The sequence below is a fragment of the Cygnus atratus genome, chromosome 25 (assembly GCF_013377495.2).
Source record: "Cygnus atratus isolate AKBS03 ecotype Queensland, Australia chromosome 25, CAtr_DNAZoo_HiC_assembly, whole genome shotgun sequence".
NCBI classification, from domain to species: domain Eukaryota; kingdom Metazoa; phylum Chordata; class Aves; order Anseriformes; family Anatidae; genus Cygnus; species Cygnus atratus.
The window spans coordinates 3,366,323-3,385,911 of record NC_066386.1 but is presented as its reverse complement, the minus strand read 5'-3'; the positions used below and the strand labels follow the sequence as shown (position 1 = coordinate 3,385,911).

General features: G+C 47.7%; 1 protein-coding gene across 2 annotated transcripts; it reads left to right on the top strand.

The window, feature by feature from the left end:
- Positions 1–15: 15 nt before the first annotated feature.
- On the top strand, positions 16–18,252 carry DCAF7 (DDB1 and CUL4 associated factor 7). 2 transcript variants are annotated; one of them, XM_050715418.1, is made up of 8 exons: positions 2,437–2,468; positions 12,697–12,891; positions 13,055–13,213; positions 13,670–13,781; positions 14,866–14,984; positions 15,622–15,831; positions 16,414–16,531; positions 17,095–18,252. In XM_050715418.1, exons 2-8 carry the CDS (start codon positions 12,856–12,858, stop codon positions 17,265–17,267), a joined length of 927 nt encoding a protein of 308 aa, XP_050571375.1. In that variant the 5' UTR covers positions 2,437–2,468; positions 12,697–12,855; the 3' UTR covers positions 17,268–18,252. The 2 variants fall into 2 exon arrangements, with proteins under 2 accessions (XP_035423912.1, XP_050571375.1); XM_035568019.2 differs by lacking the exons at positions 2,437–2,468; positions 12,697–12,891 and adding an exon at positions 16–153.
- The last annotated feature ends 1,337 nt before the right edge of the window (positions 18,253–19,589 follow it).

Below are 19,589 nucleotides of genomic sequence, written 5' to 3'. Positions count from 1 at the left end.
CCCCCCGGCCCCGCCATGTCGCTGCACGGCAAGCGGAAGGAGATCTACAAGTACGAGGCGCCATGGACCGTGTACGCCATGAACTGGAGCGTGCGGCCGGACAAACGGTTCCGCCTGGCGCTGGGCAGCTTCGTGGAGGAGTACAACAACAAGGTGGGCGCGGGCACGGCCCCCCCCTCCCCCCCCCCAAGGGCCCCGGGTGGGTTTTTTGGGGGTCCCCCCCCCCCCCCGCCCCAGGCACCACCCCCGCGGGCTGGGGGCGCTGCGGGGGTCCCGTGCTTCGGCCCCGGCTCTAGGAGCCAGGCGGGGCCTCCCCTGGGTGCTCCCCCCCCGGTTGGGTCTTTCCCTGTGGGGTTTGGGGTGCCGGGAGGCCGAGGGGTCGGGGTGGGGGTGCTGCTGCTCACAGAGAGGTCTCCTCGCTGGCCTCAACCCCCCCCCCTCGGCGTGCCCGGCTTTTGTGCAGAAAGTTTTCGGCGAGGACCCAAGTCTGGGAGTGTGCGAGCTGGGGTGAGGCTCCGTCAGAAGCGTTACGCCTTTTTTACCGTTCTTTCTCCTCGTGGAAGGCTGCTGTGGGGGCTTTTTCACGAGGCTGTAATCCCTCAGTGCCTTTACTCCTCTCTGAGGGCAATGCTGACACGAAACGCGGGGTCGTATCCTCAGCATTCCCTCCAGATCGAAGCAGGGAACCTTGTGCAGGTAGCAGAGATGTGCCCGCCTCTTCAGACATTTCACCCTTCATCTCTCAACAGCCGTTAATGCACCCGTCTGGGGTGATGAACGCATACAAGCAGGGGAGAGATGAGGAAATAAACCCAGCTATAGAGCATCCAGAAACTAGTGTGAAACTGAAGCTGTCGCAAATAGAGCGTTGTGTTTATAGCATGTGTGTTTTCTAGCTTTGTCAAGCTGCTTAATGGAGAAAATAAGGCCACAAGTTGGTGTCGGGGACTGGGCTTTGGGAAGGATGTCATGAGATGTGATCAGAAGGGGCAGGGTGACATCTCAGAGCGGTTAAATCACTCCACCTGCAGCAGTCCTGGCATGATGCTCACGGAGCGTGCTGTAGTCCAGCCGCTGATCCGGCTACGAGTGAGTTGTGCCCTCCCACCGCTGAGCACCGTCGGGGTGCTGGGGATTGCAGCTCACTGAGCTCGAAAACTTTCCGTTCGTTTAAAGGCCAAATCACCAACCTGTGAATATTTTTTTTTTTCTTGTTTAGAGGTGGTAGAGTTGGTTAATAAGGGACATGGTTCTGGTGCTTTTCAGTTTGGGTCATTCCCCGGGGATTATTGTCCCCAATTACAGTGTTATCAAGCCTGCTTTTCAGTTCAGGCTTCAACCATAAAGGCAGTTGAGTCAGCCACTTTTTTTTATCCTTTTACACTTGGTTGTTGCAGACAGAAGCTGTGTAGGACTATGTAAATTACCGCTGTCTGTAAACATCCCCCAGAGCTTCTCCTGACCTCGGCGATTCAGGGCTAACAATCCTGTTGACTCCAGTCCCTGTGAGCACCTCGTTCTGTATTTATGCAGCACGGTGTGAGTAGCAGGAAAGTAGTTGTACGAGGATGAGGTGCCAGTCTGGAAGTGAAGAAAATGTGTGATTAAAAATTCAGTTTGTACAATAACACCGCGGCCTTCGCTTTGTTGAGATGTTTTGCTGTGATACCTAAAGGGTTCTGGTTTTTTTGTGTGGTGAGGGGTGGGGTTTTGTTTGTTTGTTTGTTTGTTTTAAGGTGCTTTCAGTACAGTTTTCTGCTGTAGGTAGGTGATAATAGGTAGAGCCCTCCTGGATAAAGGCAAGTGGTGTTATTGCGCCGAGTATTGGCGTTGTCTTTCCTTTGGAGACCAGAGGGAGCTTGGGAGTGCTCGGTTATTTGCACGCTCTTAGCGGTGTCTCTCTGAGACTCTCAGCGCTCTGCTGAAACTTTTAGAGGATGCTCAAACCCTCGGGGGGCGGCTTCGGGCTCCAGGTTGGGAGCTCTAGGACAGACCCTGTCGGTCGCGCGGGGTGCACGCTAGCTGTGAGTTCTTTCAGCTCCAGCCTCTGTCCGTGTGTGTGGTAAAACTGAAGTTGTCCTAAGTAGTCCGTAATGTTGTGCTTACAGCAGGTTTTTTTCGACCCGAGTTCTGAGATAAGTGGAAATTTAAGGCTTTTCAGGCATGTGTGAAGTCTTTGTCCTCTTGCCTAAGTCGCCCTGCACAGTTGAGATGTTTTACGTTGCCAACTTCGGACATCAAAATACACTTGCAGGTGGAACCAATCAAAAGGCTAACGAAAACTCGCTTTCATTTCAGCTTTCTCCTTGCACTCAGATATCTTTGGAGGCTTTTGACAAGCACCGAACGTTTCTGTTCCTGTCGCTGCGGTGTTTTGTTCTAAATAACCGACTTCCTTCCTTCCCCCTAGTGCACCAAAGCCCAGATCGGAATAGCAATTCTGGCTTGCTGAAAACGTAACCAAATAGGTCAATATATCTTTTCCCTGTTACTCTCCTGTTTTATTTATTTTTGAAAGGTGCTTTTAAAAAGATTTAATGCACCAAACGTTCATTGTAGCAGCAGTTTCTGCTGGGGCTGGAATTGCAGGGAGAGGAAGAGGACAGATTCTTGTCTCCTTCATTTCAGAGAGTTTCCATTTCTGTAGTAATTACCAGAGCTCCGAGTACTTGTGGCTACATGTATAAAAGGTCTCTCTGCACCTCTAATTTGTGGGGGATTCAATTCTGCTGACTGCAAAACCCCAATTTCCTGCTGTCCCCAATTCCCAGACTCTTCTAACCGCTGTCACTCCCCAACTACTAATGAGCTGTAGGGCATAGGAGGAAGCTGATTGCCAGGATCTCTCTGAACCCCCAGGGAGTTTTGGTTCGGCTCCTACACCTGCACTGATCAGCTCCCTGGTATGAGACGGATGACTTTGCTCCAGTGGGAAGAGCTGAAATTATTTAGGCTGGCTTTTCCTGAACGCCGCGGATTAGCAAACTGCTGTTAGGCTTTAGAACGTGTCGCGGATCGCTGGCACGACGGGAGGCAGCTGCGGGCTCCTGAGCGTGCCTTCGGGGATCAGGAGCGATCCGTGGAAAACGGCAGGAAGGCTGATTTCAGGACGTGCCTTTAAGACAGAGGTGAAATGGGAGGTAGAAAGCGGGAGGAGGTGGTGCTGTGCGCTGCTGGCTCCCATCGCAGGAGCAGACGGACAGGTTGTGACCGCGCATTTCCCAGACTGCCACCTTCTCCTGCACAGCGCCTCAGATCGGAGAGCGTTCCCAGTGGCTGCTGTACCAGAAGGCTGTGTTTTTTATTTTTCTGTAAGGTTTAGGGTTGCAAAGATAAGTCCATCACGTGTTGAAGACCAAACAGCGCCGTGTCTGACCCTAAAATAACTGTGAAACGTCATTCTTCTTTTGGACCGTGTTGAAGAGGGAATTTTTGGGAAGTTAATGAATGCTGATGGAAGGCACTTGTTTGCTCAGATGCAGTGTTGCAAATAAGCCTCAGGTAAATAAAAGCTTGGGCTGCGACAGGAAAACGCCCAGCCAATTGCAGCGTATCCTGGTGTATGGGAGAAATAAAATAACCATGTAGCCTTCCTGGCTGCCATCGTAGCATAATCGCAAAACTAATGGAGATTGAACCCCCTTGTCCTCATTCTCCCACCGGAACGAGTTACAGGTAGATGCAGAAAGGTTCAGATTGTCTCCTGACTGACGATTACTTTGGTTTTAGCATCTCCTCAGGCTTTTCTGGCCTAGGCTTCAGGCACTGCTTCGTGCGGTGGTCGACAGCAGCAAATCTCGCCTCGCTTGCAGGAGGGAGAGACGGGGCTCTCGTACAGGCAGCATCCTGAAAATAACTCCGTCGTCCTCCGCAGCCTGCGCCAAGAGGATGGACGGAGGGATTCGGTAGTCTCTGCGTGTGATCGGGTCCAAAGGGAAGAGTCAGACCTTCGAATATGCTGAGCTAGGAGAGAACAGAGCTCCTCAAGCGGTATTTTCTGCTGCTGTCTCTGGGCAGACCAGTGCCTCCTGCTCAGAACTACCCTGGGCTGCTGCCGGCTCTGACAATCAGCGGCAGACACCTGCTCCTCAGCAGGTGCCAGGACATCTTGTGCCCTTACTGGGCTTTTTGTTCTCCAACCTGGCCTGAACCTAAAAACATCAAAGGTCACAAAGGGGTTGGCTTGCTACGACGTAGTCGCTGCTTTTTCTGCAGAGGGGTTGAACACGATTATGCAGGGCGGGGATCTGTCAGTTGACACCAGGAAAGCGAGTCCTCCGCTGTCCGAGATCCGCTGCTGGTTGGGGAATGTTGATTGCTTTGCACAGGCTGAATGCCCTCACGTTGAGCTGCAAACAGCGTAAGCAAAGGGAAAGAAATGGTTAGAAGTCATTTGTCTTCTGATTCTGACCTTGCCACGAGATTTTCTGTGACCAAGGACAACTCGCTTCCTTTGTGAAATCCGCTTAGCGTTTCTGATCCCTGAAGGAGTGTTGTGGTTTAGCCCGGCTGGCAGCCAAACACCACACAGCCGTTCGCTCACCCTCCCCCCTCCCTCTCCGGGATGGGGGAGAGAAACGGGAAAGTGAAGCCTGTGAGTTGAGATAAGGACAGTTTATTAAGACAGGGAAAATAATAACAATAACAATAATAATAATAATAATAATAATAATAATAGTAATAATGTGTACAAAGTGATGCACAATGCAATTGCTCACCACCCGTTGACCGATGCCCAGCCTATCCCCGAGCAGCCGGCCCCCCCACCCCGGCTAGCCACCCCTATATATTGTCCAGCATGACGTCAGATGGTATGGAATACCCCTTTGGCCAGTTTGGGTCAGCTGTCCTGGGTCTGTCCCCTCCCAGCTCCTGCTGCACCCCCAGCCTGCTCGCTAGCAGGACAGAGCGAGAAGCTGAAAAGTCCTTGGCTTGGTGTAAGCATTGCTCTACAACAATTAAAACATCGGCATGTTATCAGCGCTCTTCTCATCCTAATCCAAAACATAGCACCCTGCCAGCTACTAGGAGGAAAATTAACTCTGTCCTACCTGAAACCAGGACAGATATCCACCCCTTATTCCATACCATTTATGTCATGCTCAGGTTACACTCTTTCCAATACCTTCTAATTAGTCACCATTTTCATCTATGATATATAGCAACCATGGTAGTGATGACATACAGTGTTATATGATAATTAACATACTACAATTCAACTCATGGGCTATTCTCACCCAGTATTAGGTCCCCTTGAGGTACACACCGAACCTCCCCATTCTTTTGCATTACCCACCAAGTGCATCCAGGTCCCTGGGCAAAAGCAATCCCACGAATGGGCTTGCCTTTTCCTGAGGCAGGAGTAGCCCAGACTGTCTTACCCAGCATGTTTCTTACGTGCACTACAGGAACTTTATCCCCTTCTACAGTGCGTAACAGGTTTGATTGGGCAGGTCCAGCTCGGTTGGCAGATCCTCTAGTATTGACTAACCAGGTGGCCTTTGCCAAATGTGTTTCCCAATTTTTGAATGTCCCAGCACCCATCGCTTTCAGTGTAGTCTTTAACAGTCCATTGTATCGTTCAACTTTCCCGGAGGCTGGTGCATGATAAGGGATGTGATACACCCACTCAATACCATGTTCTTTGGCCCAAGTGTCTATAAGGTTGTTTCGGAAATGAGTCCCATTGTCTGACTCAATTCTTTCTGGGGTGCCATGTCGCCATAGGACTTGCTTTTCAAGGCCCAGGATAGTGTTCCGGGCGGTGGCATGGGGCACAGGATATGTTTCCAGCCATCCGGTGGTTGCTTCCACCATTGTAAGTACGTGGCGCTTGCCGTTGCGGGTTTGGGGGAGTGTGATGTAATCAATCTGCCAGGCCTCTCCATATTTGTATTTCAGCCATCGTCCTCCATACCAGAGAGGCTTTGACCGTTTGGCTTGTTTAATTGCAGCACATGTTTCACAATCATGAATAACCTGTGCTATAGTGTCCATGGTCAGGTCCACCCCTCGGTCACGAGCCCATCTGTATGTTGCATCTCTACCTTGATGGCCTGAGGTGTCATGGGCCCATCGGGCTATAAATAATTCACCTTTATGTTGCCAGTCCAGGTCCACCTGAGCCACTTCAATCTTAGCAGCCTGATCCACCTGCTGGTTGTTTTGATGTTCTTCAGTAGCCCGATTCTTGGGCACATGAGCATCTACATGGCGTACCTTTACAACCAGGTTCTCTACCCGGGCAGCAATATCTTGCCACAATGCAGCAGCCCAGATGGGTTTGCCCCGGCGTTCCCAGTTGTTCTGCTTCCATTGCTGTAGCCACCCCCACAGGGCATTTGCTACCATCCATGAATCAGTGTAGAGATAGAGAACTGGCCACTTTTCTCGTTCAGCAATATCTAAGGCCAGCTGAACGGCTTTCACTTCTGCAAACTGACTCGATTCACCTTCTCCCTCAGCAGCTTCTGCAACTCGTCGTGTAGGACTCCATACAGCAGCTTTCCATCTCCGATGCTTTCCCACCATACGACAGGACCCATCAGTGAACAGGGCGTATTTCTTCTCATTTTCTGGTAGCTTGTTGTACAGTGGGGCTTCTTCAGCACGGACCACCTCCTCCTCTGCTGATATCCCAAAGTACTTGCCTTCTGGCCAGTCCATAATCACTTCCAGGATTCCTGGGCGACTGGGGTTTCCTATTCGAGCCCGCTGAGTAATCAGTGCAACCCACTTGCTCCATGTAGCATCTGTTGCATGATGTGTAGAGGGGACCCTTCCTTTGAACATCCAACCCAGTACCGGCAGTCGGGGTGCCAGAAGGAGCTGCGCTTCAGTACCGATCACTTCCGAAGCAGATCGAACTCCCTCATATGCTGCCAATATCTCCTTTTCGGTTGGAGTATAGCGGGCCTCAGATCCTCTGTATCCCCGACTCCAAAACCCCAGGGGTCGACCTCGAGTTTCCCCAGGTTCTTTCTGCCAGAGGCTCCAGGTGGGACCATTCTCCCCGGCTGCGGTGTAGAGCACATTCTTTACGTCTGGTCCTGTTCGGACTGGCCCAAGGGCTACTGCATGAACTATTTCCTGCTTAATTTGTTCAAAGGCTTGTCGTTGCTCAGGGCCCCATTCAAAAGCATTCTTCTTACGAGTTACTTGGTAGAGTGGGTTTACAATCAGACTGTAATTTGGAATATGCATTCTCCAAAACCCCACGACACCTAGGAAAGTTTGTGTTTCCTTTTTGCTAGTTGGTGGAGACATAGCTGTTATTTTGTTGATCACATCCATTGGGATTTGACGACGTCCATCTTGCCATTTTATTCCTAAAAACTGGATCTCTCGTGCAGGTCCTTTGACTTTATTTTGTTTTATGGCAAAACCGGCCTTCAGAAGGATTTGGACTATTTTCTTCCCTTTCTCGAAAACTTCTTCTGCCGTGTCACCCCACACAATGATGTCATCGATGTACTGCAGGTGTTCAGGAGCCTCCCCCTGCTCCAGCGCAGACTGGATCAGTCCATGGCAAATGGTAGGGCTATGTTTCCACCCCTGGGGCAGCCGATTCCACGTATATTGGACTCCCCTCCAAGTGAAAGCAAACTGTGGCCTGCACTCTGCTGCTAGAGGGATGGAGAAAAATGCATTAGCAATATCAATTGTGGCATACCACTTGGCTGCCTTTGATTCCAGTTCGTACTGGAGTTCTAGCATGTCCGGCACTGCAGCACTCAGTGGTGGCGTGACTTCGTTCAGGCCACGATAGTCCACTGTTAGTCTCCACTCACCATTAGACTTTCGCACTGGCCATATGGGACTATTAAAAGGTGAATGGGTCTTGCTGATCACTCCTTGGCTCTCCAGTTGACGAATTAGCTCGTGGATGGGAATCAGGGAGTCTCGGTTGGTGCGATATTGCCGCCGGTGCACAGTTGTGGTAGCGATTGGCACTTGCTGTTCTTCAACCCTCAGCAGCCCCACAACAGAAGGGTCCTCTGAGAGACCGGGCAAGGTAGACAACTGTTTAATGTCCTCTGTCTCTAAGGCAGCTATGCCAAAAGCCCAGCGGAACCCTTTTGGGTCCTTGAAATATCCTCTTCTAAGATAGTCTATGCCAAGGATGCACGGAGCATCCGGGCCAGTCACAATACGGTGCTTTTGCCACTCATTTCCAGTTAGACTCACTTCAGCTTCCAATACAGTTAACTGCTGGGATCCCCCTGTCACGCCATAAATACAGATGGGCTCTGGCCCTTTACAGCTTGATGGCATTAGAGTACATTGTGCACCGGTGTCTACTAAAGCCTTATACTTCTGTGCGTCAGACGTGCCAGGCCATCGAATCCACACAGTCCAATAAACTCGGTTGTCCCTTTCCTCCCCCTGGCTGGAGGCAGGGCCCCTCTAGTCCTGGTCAGAATCTTCGTTTCTGTGTTTAAAAGACTGCCTGCTAGAAGTTGGAGCAGCAAACTTTTCAGAGAAACCCTTTCTCCCGATTGTTTTCTTTTGTAACTCACGTACCCGTGCCTCTAGGGTCTCAGTAGATTTTCCATCCCATTTTCTCATGTCCTCTCCATGGTCACGTAGGTAGAACCACAGGGTGGCGCGGGGTGTGTACCCACCATATTGTCTTCTTTGCACGGATGCGCGTTTACCCCTAATAGCCGAGACGCTGGTTCGTACAGGTGGGGAAGAAAATACACTCTCTTTAAGTTGGTGGACCTCTTCAAAAAGTTTCTCCAAAGTATTCTCTTTTAGTTGGTGGCCACTGGTTTGTTCAGGTGGGGGGGAAGATAAATTCTCTTTAAGTTGGTGGAACTCTTCAGAGAGTTTCTCCACAGCCGAGACGCAGGCCTGTAGGGAAGAGGAGAGATTTCCTTCGTACTGCCGGAGTTGTTTAGCCATGTCACCCACTGTGGGATCTTCACCGTCTTTCCAGGATATTATTGCCAATGTGCTGGCCCATGTTGATGGTGCATTATGTACAAACTTCCGCCATATGGGTCGAGTACACTGGACGTCATCTGGATCTGTGGATGTTTGTGCGTCGTCTAGGTCCTTATAAATTACTTCCCGTACGGCTAATTCCCTCAGGTACTGGATTCCCTTCTCCATGGTGGTCCACTTGACTGGTAGACATACAAGTTCTTCCTTGTAGGGATACCTTCCCTTCACAGCTAACAGGAGACGCCTCCAGAGGCTGTGAGATCGTGCTCCATCTCCAATTGCTTTGTCAATGCTTGCATCTCTAGCAAGGGATCCCAACCGCTTGGCTTCCCTGCCCTCTAATTCCACACCATTGGCTCCAGTGTCCCAGCACCGGAGCAGCCAGGTGACAAGCTGTTCACCTATACAGCGACCAAAATCTTTTCGCACATCTCGTAGCTCACGCTGGTATAGGGTTCGGGTAGTTACTGTTGATTTGTCAACATCCTCATCCTCATCGTCATCCTCCTGCACACTTGATGGCCCAGCCTCGTCTTCTCCACGCCCAGACTTAGCAGAAGACTTTCTGCGTTCTAAACGACCTGAGTCTCTATACCATTTTTTCACCTTTTCTACAGGGGCAACTTGCACTGCTACAGCTCGCCTCTCCGACCCAGCCACAGGGTCTGCCACAGGGGTTGGAATACCCTCTGCAGGGGCAACTTGCACTGCTACAGTTCGTTTCTCCGACCCAGCCACAGGGTCTGCCACAGGGGTTGGAGTACCCTCTGCAGGGGCAACTTGCACTGCTACAGTTCGTTTCTCTGACCCAGCCACAGGAGTGGGAACGGCTGCGGGAGCTGGAACGGCTGTGGGTGCCGGGACGGCTGCGGGAGCTGGAGCTGGAACGGCTACGGGAGCTGGAACGGCTACGGGAGCTGGAACGGCTGCGGGAGCTGGAGCTGGAACAGCTGCGGGAGCTGGAACGGCTGCGGGAGCTGGAACCGGGACGGCTGCGGGAGCTGGAGCTGGAACGGCTGCGGGAGCTGGAGCTGGAACGGCTGCGGGAGCTGGAGCTGGAACGGCTGCGGGAGCTGGAACGGCTGCGGGAGCTGGAGCTGGAACGGCTACGGGAGCTGGAACGGCTGCGGGAGCTGGAACGGCTGTGGGAGCTGGAACCGGGATGGCTGCGGGAGCTGGAGCTGGAACGGCTGCGGGAGCTGGAACGGCTGCAGGAGCCGAAACCGGGACGGCTGCGGCTGCGGGAGCTGGAACGGCTGCGGGAGCTGGAACGGCTGTGGGAGCTGGAACCGGGACGGCTGCGGGAGCTGGAACCGGGACGGCTGCGGGAGCTGGAGCTGGAACGGCTGCGGGAGCTGTCACTAGGTTGATAGTAGCATCAATTGCAGCTCGATAGGCACAGGCCAGACCCCAGCACGCCACAGTGATTTGTGTCACTTCGGAACTGCCGGAGTCATGACACCTTTTTTTCAAGCATTCTACCAGTTTTTTAGGATTTTGCAGTTGTTCAGGGGTGAACGTCCAAAACACTGGAGGTGCCCACTGCCCTAGAAACCTGCCCATATCCTCCCACACTCCCTGCCACTCGCAAATATCCCGCCTCAAGACAGATCTCCGGATGAGATTCCTAAGTAGTTGTTTAACCTTAAACAAAACCTGAAGCGCATTCAGGAGACATAACAACAAGAACATGCTGGTCTGAGTATCCCAAGGATATTCAACATCTTGGAGAGCTACCGTAACTAGCTCGGGGGATAAGAGGGTGGTGAAGGAGGAAGGGAGAGTGAACAGGTAGGAGAAAATATCTTCCCCTGTCCCCTCCAGAGATTGACTCCCTGATGAAAAAAGGCAATAGGTGTAATTGCTAATAGTTTCTGAGATATGGTTTCCGAAGTATAGAGTCGACGACAGTGCTGAGTACAAATACCAGGTTAGAGTCATGACCAGATATCTCATCATTTCATAAGCCATCGTTACACCACACAGTACCATAACAATCTTGAACCAGGGCCCGGAAAGGATAAACAGCACGACAGGGAGCACATACAGAAAGTAACTTGCTATAAAACTCAATCTGGGAAACAGGTACAGCAGACTTGAGATGAAAGCAATCAACATTGTGACTAGCAACTATTAAGCAGGTCGAATACTTATACCAATTTTAGTTTAACACACTCGGGTCAAATCTGTCGATATCTCAACCCTTCGTGCCCCACGTTGGGCGCCAAATTGGCTGTTGTGGTTTAGCCCGGCTGGCAGCCAAACACCACACAGCCGTTCGCTCACCCTCCCCCCTCCCTCTCCGGGATGGGGGAGAGAAACGGGAAAGTGAAGCCTGTGAGTTGAGATAAGGACAGTTTATTAAGACAGGGAAAATAATAACAATAACAATAATAATAATAATAATAATAATAATAATAGTAATAATGTGTACAAAGTGATGCACAATGCAATTGCTCACCACCCGTTGACCGATGCCCAGCCTATCCCCGAGCAGCCGGCCCCCCCACCCCGGCTAGCCACCCCTATATATTGTCCAGCATGACGTCAGATGGTATGGAATACCCCTTTGGCCAGTTTGGGTCAGCTGTCCTGGGTCTGTCCCCTCCCAGCTCCTGCTGCACCCCCAGCCTGCTCGCTAGCAGGACAGAGCGAGAAGCTGAAAAGTCCTTGGCTTGGTGTAAGCATTGCTCTACAACAATTAAAACATCGGCATGTTATCAGCGCTCTTCTCATCCTAATCCAAAACATAGCACCCTGCCAGCTACTAGGAGGAAAATTAACTCTGTCCTACCTGAAACCAGGACAAGGAGTCAGAGGGCTTTTTGTCAATCGCTTCAGAAGACCGGGAGATTCGGGGCTGGTTCGTGGGGGAGTGTGAAGTGGAGTAGCTGCAGCGAGGGGAGTGCGAGGCAGAGGTAGCCTGGTTTTAGAGGCTTATTTTGATGTCTTCTGGGGTCTGTTACAGGGTGGAAAGGATGGATCTTCAGTTTGACAAGCGGCAAGGGTTGCGTTTGTTAGGAGCGTGTCTAAATGGACTCGTAACTGGACTGTGGAGGGGTGGTGTTGTGTGTTTGGGGGGAGCTATGGTGATTTCCAGTCTACTTTAAATGCGTAGTTCATTAACCAAATTGCATATGTGAATATTTAGGAATTGTCCAGATAAACGTCTTAGAGTAAGTCCGTTAAGCCGCCGTTTCCAGGAGGAAGCTGCAGTGTGGAAAGTATTAGGAAGTTCCTACTGTGAGCAGCTTACAAACTGCTTGCAATGAGTTGTCCTCGCTGTGTTTGTGTTCGAGCAGCGTTTAGCACAGCGGGGCTCTCATCCTGTTTAGGTCTTGTAGGCACTGCTAGGTAAACACATCCTCCCAGCACCATATTGTTCTCTGAGCGCTTTCTGACATGTCAATATTTTTCTAATAACATAATGTCTGGGACTACCAGCATTACTTCAGGTGTTGTCATGACCGAGCTATGTGGAGATAGCTTCTTGTCTGCTCTGTCTTGCTTTACTTTAACAACTGGGCAAGTTAGCCCTTCCCTTCATCGCATTACCGTGGGAAGAAAAATACTGATTTGGAGATCAGCTACCTAAAATCTGTTTCAGCAGGCCTGCTTTCTTGGTCTTCACACGAAACAGTTGAATAATTTTGTCAACGTTTTCTTTTCCCCCTCCTTTTTTCAAGTTTGAATTGTCTTTACTTTCTGACACCAGGTGGGATTAATCTGTGTTCTCCTTTGGTGCAGTTGTGGCAGGCCGTGTTAGCTACTGTGACACCGAGAACAGCTCGAGAGTTGGCTGGTGCGATCTGTTGCAGCGTGTGGAAGAGAAGGGTGGGCTTTAGTCCTTTAGGCTTGGATTTTGCTTCACTTGAGATCGTGTCTTCAAAGTACAGCACTGTGGTGATGATGGGCACTTCGCTTTGCTTCCCAGCTGGGCATGTAAGCGCAGCTTTGAAGATTTCTCATTCCGTTGCCATGATGGTCCTTTGCAATCGTCCTTGAGGTTACAGAAGGCATCCTTCTGAAATACGCCGTCCTATTGCGCTAATTATAAATGATTATTTGATAAAAATGCTTTCTTTTTAAATATGGTTTCTTACAGGTGCAGCTTGTTGGTTTGGATGAAGAGAGCTCAGAGTTCATTTGCAGGAACACCTTTGATCACCCCTACCCTACCACGAAGCTTATGTGGATCCCAGACACCAAGGGAGTCTACCCAGACCTGTTGGCAACCAGCGGTGACTACCTGCGTGTGTGGAGGGTGAGTAAATCCTCCCTGGGGAGAGACAACTCGGATATTAACTGCTGCGTATTTATCTCCTTTTTACTTGAGACCAGATTTTTCTCTTTCCTTTCAGGGTGTCTTGTGCTTGCTGCAGTGTGAAGGTTAAGACACAAAACGAAGGCAGAGCACTTTTTCTTAACTGCAGTAACTGCTTAACTGCAGTAACTTAACTGCTTTTCAAAGGCGGAGAACTTTTTCTTAACTGCAATAATAATGCTACTAAATACGAAGACTATAGGAGAGGCAGAATTGTGGTGGTAGTTGCTGTTTTAATCACCTGGTTGAAGATGGAGGTGGTGATTGTGTTTTCCAGACATTTAGGTTGTAAAGCTGAGGGAAGGAAACCCGGGATTAGCACTCGGTGTTGGAAGTACAAGCGGAATGAGTCGCGTGGTGTTTCTATTTCAGTCAGATGTTTTGTTTTTTCTAAAGGTGGGTGAAACAGAGACCCGGCTGGAGTGTTTGCTGAACAATAACAAGAACTCTGATTTCTGTGCTCCGCTAACATCATTTGATTGGAATGAAGTGGATCCGTACCTCCTAGGTGAGACTGACAAAACGCTGCGGTTTTTGGCGTGAAAAAGACAGGCTTCTGAATTCAGTCTGGTGAAATCCCAGATGTGCCTGGCTGCTGTCACTGCAATCAGCAGTCTGGTAACTAACAAGCAGACAAATTTGTACGTCAGAGAAACTGCCGTTGTCTTGGGTTTCAAAAGAAAGCCAGCTCGTGGAGACTCTTTTGTATTGAAAGGTGGCCCCTCCAGCACGGAGCGGGTCACTGAGGTTGGGTTAGGGGCGTTCCTTTGCTGCCCCAGTTGTTCCTACCTTGCAGATAGGAGCTATCAGCCTTCAGGGCTGGTGAGCTGGTGTTCCAGTGCTGAGTAAAAGCGGACGTGAACTCCTGTGACTTATTCAGTGTGTTCTGGACTGGTTAGAAAACTCCGTACTGGGCTTTTTATTTCTGAAAGTCATTTCAGTAGCAGGAGTAAAGGCAGGAACCCTGAAATCAGTTGGAGGAGGGCGCTGAATGCTTAAGGCTTAATTTTAGCCTTTGGGACAAATTGTCAATCCGTGATGACTGATTCAGCAGAGGTTTGTTTTCCAGAAGAGGACAGCCGCGTCAGGGGGATTTGCCCAGAGATTAACACTGATAATGTGTCTTAGTAATTATTTACTACATGATTTATTTTTCTGTGTTGCATTGCTCCTCTCTTACAAGCTTTACTGCTAGCCCCACCTTCAGTCCACAGAAGCAATCAGTTAATAACGATGTGCTATTGCAATTCTAGGATTAGGCTTTGGTTTTGACATGTGCGTGAGACTTAAAGGATGGGGAAGTTCATCTCAGAGCTGCATCAGGCTTCTGCATAGATTGAAGCAGACATGAGCTATTTACACTTTGTTCCTGTGTGAAAGACTCTTTCTGCAGCTAAAGGGTTTGGGTCATTTAAATGCATGGCAGCCAGCTGGCTGGTTGACATCCTTGACTTTAATTGTATGCTCTTGTAGCTATTCTGATCTGTAGATGTCAGCAGCTATTACACTAATGGAGTAAGTCATTAGCAAAATTCTCACAAATTATCGTATTAAGAATATTCATTTTGCTAACAGAAGCCTCTTTGTTTCAGGTACTTCTAGTATTGACACGACCTGCACTATCTGGGGTCTGGAGACAGGACAGGTTCTTGGAAGAGTAAATCTGGTCTCTGGCCATGTTAAGACCCAACTTATTGCACATGACAAAGAGGTGATGGCTTTTTTTGGTTGTTTACATTGTATATTTTTAAAGCAGCAGACAAGGAAATGGACTTTTCTGTTTTGTTTTTTTTTTTGAGAAATCTGGTTATCCAAAAATTTAATGTATTTAAAATATAAGATTGATGGCTTTGATATGCATTAGTTATAGCTAAGATATACAGGTTTTATACATTACAAACTGATTCAAGCTGTACTGTTGGCTACCAGAACTGCTCTGTTTACTCGTCATAAAATCTGGGCTTGAGAATATGTTTGTCTTACTAGATTATGCTCTAGAATATTTTAGAAAAATGAGATAAAGCATCAAACTAGAATTGTAATCAACTGCATATCAAAGGCAATAAACAGCTTACAGGATTCTTTCATTTTAACAAAATCTGAGTCTGGAAAACAAATATGTTCAGGTTCAGTGAATAATCCTGTAATGACATGACTAGTTGTTGTTTTTTCCCCTCCCTTTGGCGAATGTAGTGACTTAAAAACTAGCTAGGAACCCCAAGCATTTAACAGAAAATGTCACTACTAGTTCTGTTATCCATATGGAAAAATCCATTTTGCTGTGAATTAGGAGGCAGTACGCTCACTAAAACTGAGGTTGTGTTTTTCTCTGCCCTGATGCCGAGCAGGTGTATGACATAGCATTTAGCCGTGCAGGTGGTGGAAGAGATATGTTCGCTTCAGTTGGTGCAGATGGCTCTGTGAGGATGTTCGATCTCCGTCATCTGGAACATAGCACCATAATTTATGAAGACCCACAGCACCATCCATTGCTGCGTCTTTGCTGGAACAAGCAGGATCCCAACTATCTTGCTACAATGGCTATGGATGGCATGGAGGTGAGGCACTAGCTCTCCTGGGGGTGCTAGTGGCTGTGATTTTTGGGAGGTTGCTCAGCTCTTAATCCTTTTTGAAGGAAGGGGGCAATGTCGTTATGTGGAGTATGATTAAGTACCGCTTCTTACTGTAGCAATTTCAGTAGGAGCTAAACATAACTGGCATTATAAACTTGGAGATCTCTGGGGCTCCTAAATATTTTAGCTGATTTTTTAAGAGGGGTCTGTGAGCCAGCTGGGCAACAGCTTTCACATAAAATCATAAATGCAAGTATTTTAGTCGTCCTGTTCTTTCTCAGTTCATTGCATAAGGCAATGTACCTCAGTTTGTCGCCTGTGCTGCTTCAGGGGAGCATAATTCATTTGCCATTTTTTCATAACTCACAAGCCCTCCTGGTGAGGCCTGACTCTTTTTGAGATACACACAATTTGCTGACCAGCTAGAAACTATTTTTTGAGAACAGTGTGTGCTTGCCAGATGCACCTTTTAGGAAAGTCTTTACAGCTGTAGTCCAAATCTTTTTGTTTTCTGGAGGAAAACATAAACAAATGCAAATTATTAACTTAGTTGTTTTGTTTCTGAAGGTTGTGATTCTAGATGTCAGAGTTCCCTGCACTCCTGTTGCCAGGTTAAACAACCACAGAGCATGCGTAAATGGAATTGCTTGGGCGCCTCATTCTTCCTGCCATATTTGTACAGCAGGTAGGTGTGGAAAGAGATTCCAGATCAATCTCTTGCTGTCTGTGTTAGTGAATCTCTGCTTGGGAGCTTTCCATTACATTTGCAAAATCCTCTCTTCCAAAAAGTCAATGCACTTCTCTTACTGCCTTTTGCTAAAGATTACCTGAAATTTAGAAGCCTTTTATCAGAGACTTTCCTAAAAAGTTTTTGGAGATAGACACCTGCTTATTGGGTGGCAGTAGTGAGCACAGTGCCCAAACTGTGCATCTCTGTTGGCTAAGCTATTTTATTTTCCACGCTGCTTAATGTTTTTTTGCAAGCTAGTTCTTAAATGTTTTCAATTGGAGTTCCCCTGATTGTTTGGTTTATAACTGTCCTGGATAACGCGTAATTATCCAGAGATGTGTGCAGGTTTTGTTGGAGAACAGCCGCATCACTCACTGTATCTCCATCCTGATTTCTTATCTGGACTGCAACAGCCATATTCTATCTAGCTGCTTCTACTACACCCCTTCTAGGGAGATCCCTTGTAGGGAGATCCCATAATACTTCAATTCTACTTACTGTTTTGTTTTCTTGTGCAGCGGATGACCATCAGGCTCTCATCTGGGACATCCAGCAAATGCCTCGTGCCATTGAGGACCCTATCTTGGCCTATACAGCAGAGGGAGAAATCAACAATGTACAGTGGGCATCAACTCAGCCAGACTGGATAGCTATCTGCTACAACAACTGCCTGGAGATTTTGAGAGTGTAACATTACTGTTTCATGCCAAATTGAGGCAAGGCCGTATAATTTCCCCTCCCCTCTAAAGTAAGAACAACACAAGTCAAGTGGCCAGTATCTGTTGTTGCTTTGCATCTACTGTTCCAAGAAACTCTTACAAGAATCAAGGACAGGTGTTTCCTGTCCCCAAGACTCTAAAATGCAGAGACATGCTGAGCCTCTTGGACCTTTTGGGTTCTGGTTTTCTTTTTTTTTTTTCTTCAGTTAAAGTTCTGTATATTTGTTTTGACTGTGTTAATAAGCTTGCAGGCTTTAAGTTGCTGCGTATGTCCACGTGTTTGTCAGCCAGCTGGGGCAGCACATCTAACTAGTTCAATAGATGCAAGTGCAAAACAAGGTGGGGAAAAAGACGGTGATGTTAACAGCCACCTTGGCAGGAATCTTTATCATTCCTGTTGTTGCTGCCTCTCAACTGTTTAAACATTTGTATGTTTTTTATATATTGGGCTAACTTTCTATTGAGTAAGGCTTTTCTCCCGAATTCTTACTTTTGATATGTGATCCACTTCCATAGGCCCAAAGCAGGATATATTTGTTGATACAAGTCACAATAACACTGCAGGCTCCCTGGCAGTAAAGGCCTGCCAGAATTAACTGTTGCCTTGGCTCTCAATACCTGGTTACCTGGGCAGAATTTTCTGGTGCTGTGAAGTATAAGTACTTGTTGCACAATTTCCTTACACTTTTCTGATGCTAGAGGCAGTTGCTACTATGGTAGGCCTTATTTTTAAATTATAACTGAATTTATTGTGTGTCTCCTGCAGTTGTGTTAGCTAACAGAATGGTAATAGGTTTCAGAAAGAAGATACTTGCATGACTTGAGCTCCCTCTGAGGTAAATGACTTCTCAAAAAAATGTTATTTGTAATGGACTTTGGATTGACATTTCCAATGAAATGATTTCCCCTTAGAGGGCTTACTATCTGAACCAAAATAAAATGGTTTCACACTTTGTAGCTTGCTTGATTGGCAAATAATATGACCAAGATTTTGTGGTTAACCTGTACCTTGGAGCTTCTTTGCATTTGGCCTATGTTCCTGGGAGTTCTTGAAAGGAGTGCAAAGCAATCTTTTTTTCCCAAATGTATTTGCTTTGTGCTGTCAGGTCTTGTTGAATGAGGAGATGAGTTGGAAGAGCTGGTCTGCTATCCAAATGAAAGCTGTTTCTCTGAAAGAAAGAATTCCCTAATGTAATGCACAGAAGATGGGTTTCAAATGAAAGAAACAGTGCCACAGAGGCTATGGTTTGGCACTTGTCATCCTCATGTCTTTTTGGGATGTGTCCAGGGGCATCTGTTTCTGTTTTGAATAGTGGAATGCTCTACAGTAATACTTTGCAATCAAAGCTGAGTGGATTAGGCAAGATAAAAATCTTCAGTGAAGTCTTAATATAACACAGCTATTCAGATCGATGTTCCACAGTGCTCTCCCAACGAAGACATGACAACCGTAGCTGGGCTCTGAGGCTATACCAGCCGAGTTTTGATGTAAACGTCAGAAATTATCAAAATCAGCCTTCCACCTAATGTATATTCACCTACAACTCCAGGCAGCATTATAAATAGTAGGACGCTGGCAAACTTGAATTTTGTTGGTTTATGCAGCCAAAGGCAAGTTGGGAAAAGAGATTGCTGAGAAACAGTAAAACTGACGCTGAAAGTGCTGTCACGTACAGAACAGACTGAAAAGTTTTGTCATTCTGGACATGGAGAAATATTTTTCTACAGATTACTTTTCAGCATGAGCACAGAAAAGCACAGCCTTGTGAATTTGTTTGCAATTCATTAGAAACAGCATTATTATTCCATCACCCCTTTTAATTGCAGAGCCAAGAAACTCTAACACAGTTTAAGCTCGTGGTTTGTCAATGGCATTCTGTGTTCAGTTGTGGCATTTTTTGACGGAGGGCTCCATTTGACTTGAAGGTCGGTTTTCCTTACTAGCTGTGGTGCTGAGAGTAGTGTGTTCCACAGATTTGATCTAGGTATCAGAACGGTGTTAGCCAGACAGTTGGGTTCTAACTCTTTTAAATAGTGCTTCCTCTTAAATTGGAAAATACTCAGAATTAAATGAAAATTAGGATTTTCTTAGTAGCAGCGTATAATTACGTGCAGAGCTTTAGAAACTCATAAAAATATGCACATACTTGTAATGTGCTGTTTAATTACAAACAGTGGATATTATGCCCTGTGTCACTAAGGGATTTTAACTTTGGCTTGGAGTGCAAAGTCAGTTGTTACCAGACAAGCTTTTAATTTAACTTGTGGTTTGGGGAATGGCAGGAACTACCTGT

Bases quoted from the DNA above. Each gene is read 5' to 3' on its own strand.
- DCAF7 (XM_035568019.2), top strand. From the start codon at position 16: ATGTCGCTGCACGGCAAGCGGAAGGAGATCTACAAGTACGAGGCGCCA. The intron at 154-13,054 runs GTGGGCGCGGGC...GGTTTCTTACAG, and splicing joins TGGAGGAGTACAACAACAAG to GTGCAGCTTGTTGGTTTGGA. The intron at 14,985-15,621 runs GTGATGGCTTTT...GATGCCGAGCAG, and splicing joins TTATTGCACATGACAAAGAG to GTGTATGACATAGCATTTAG.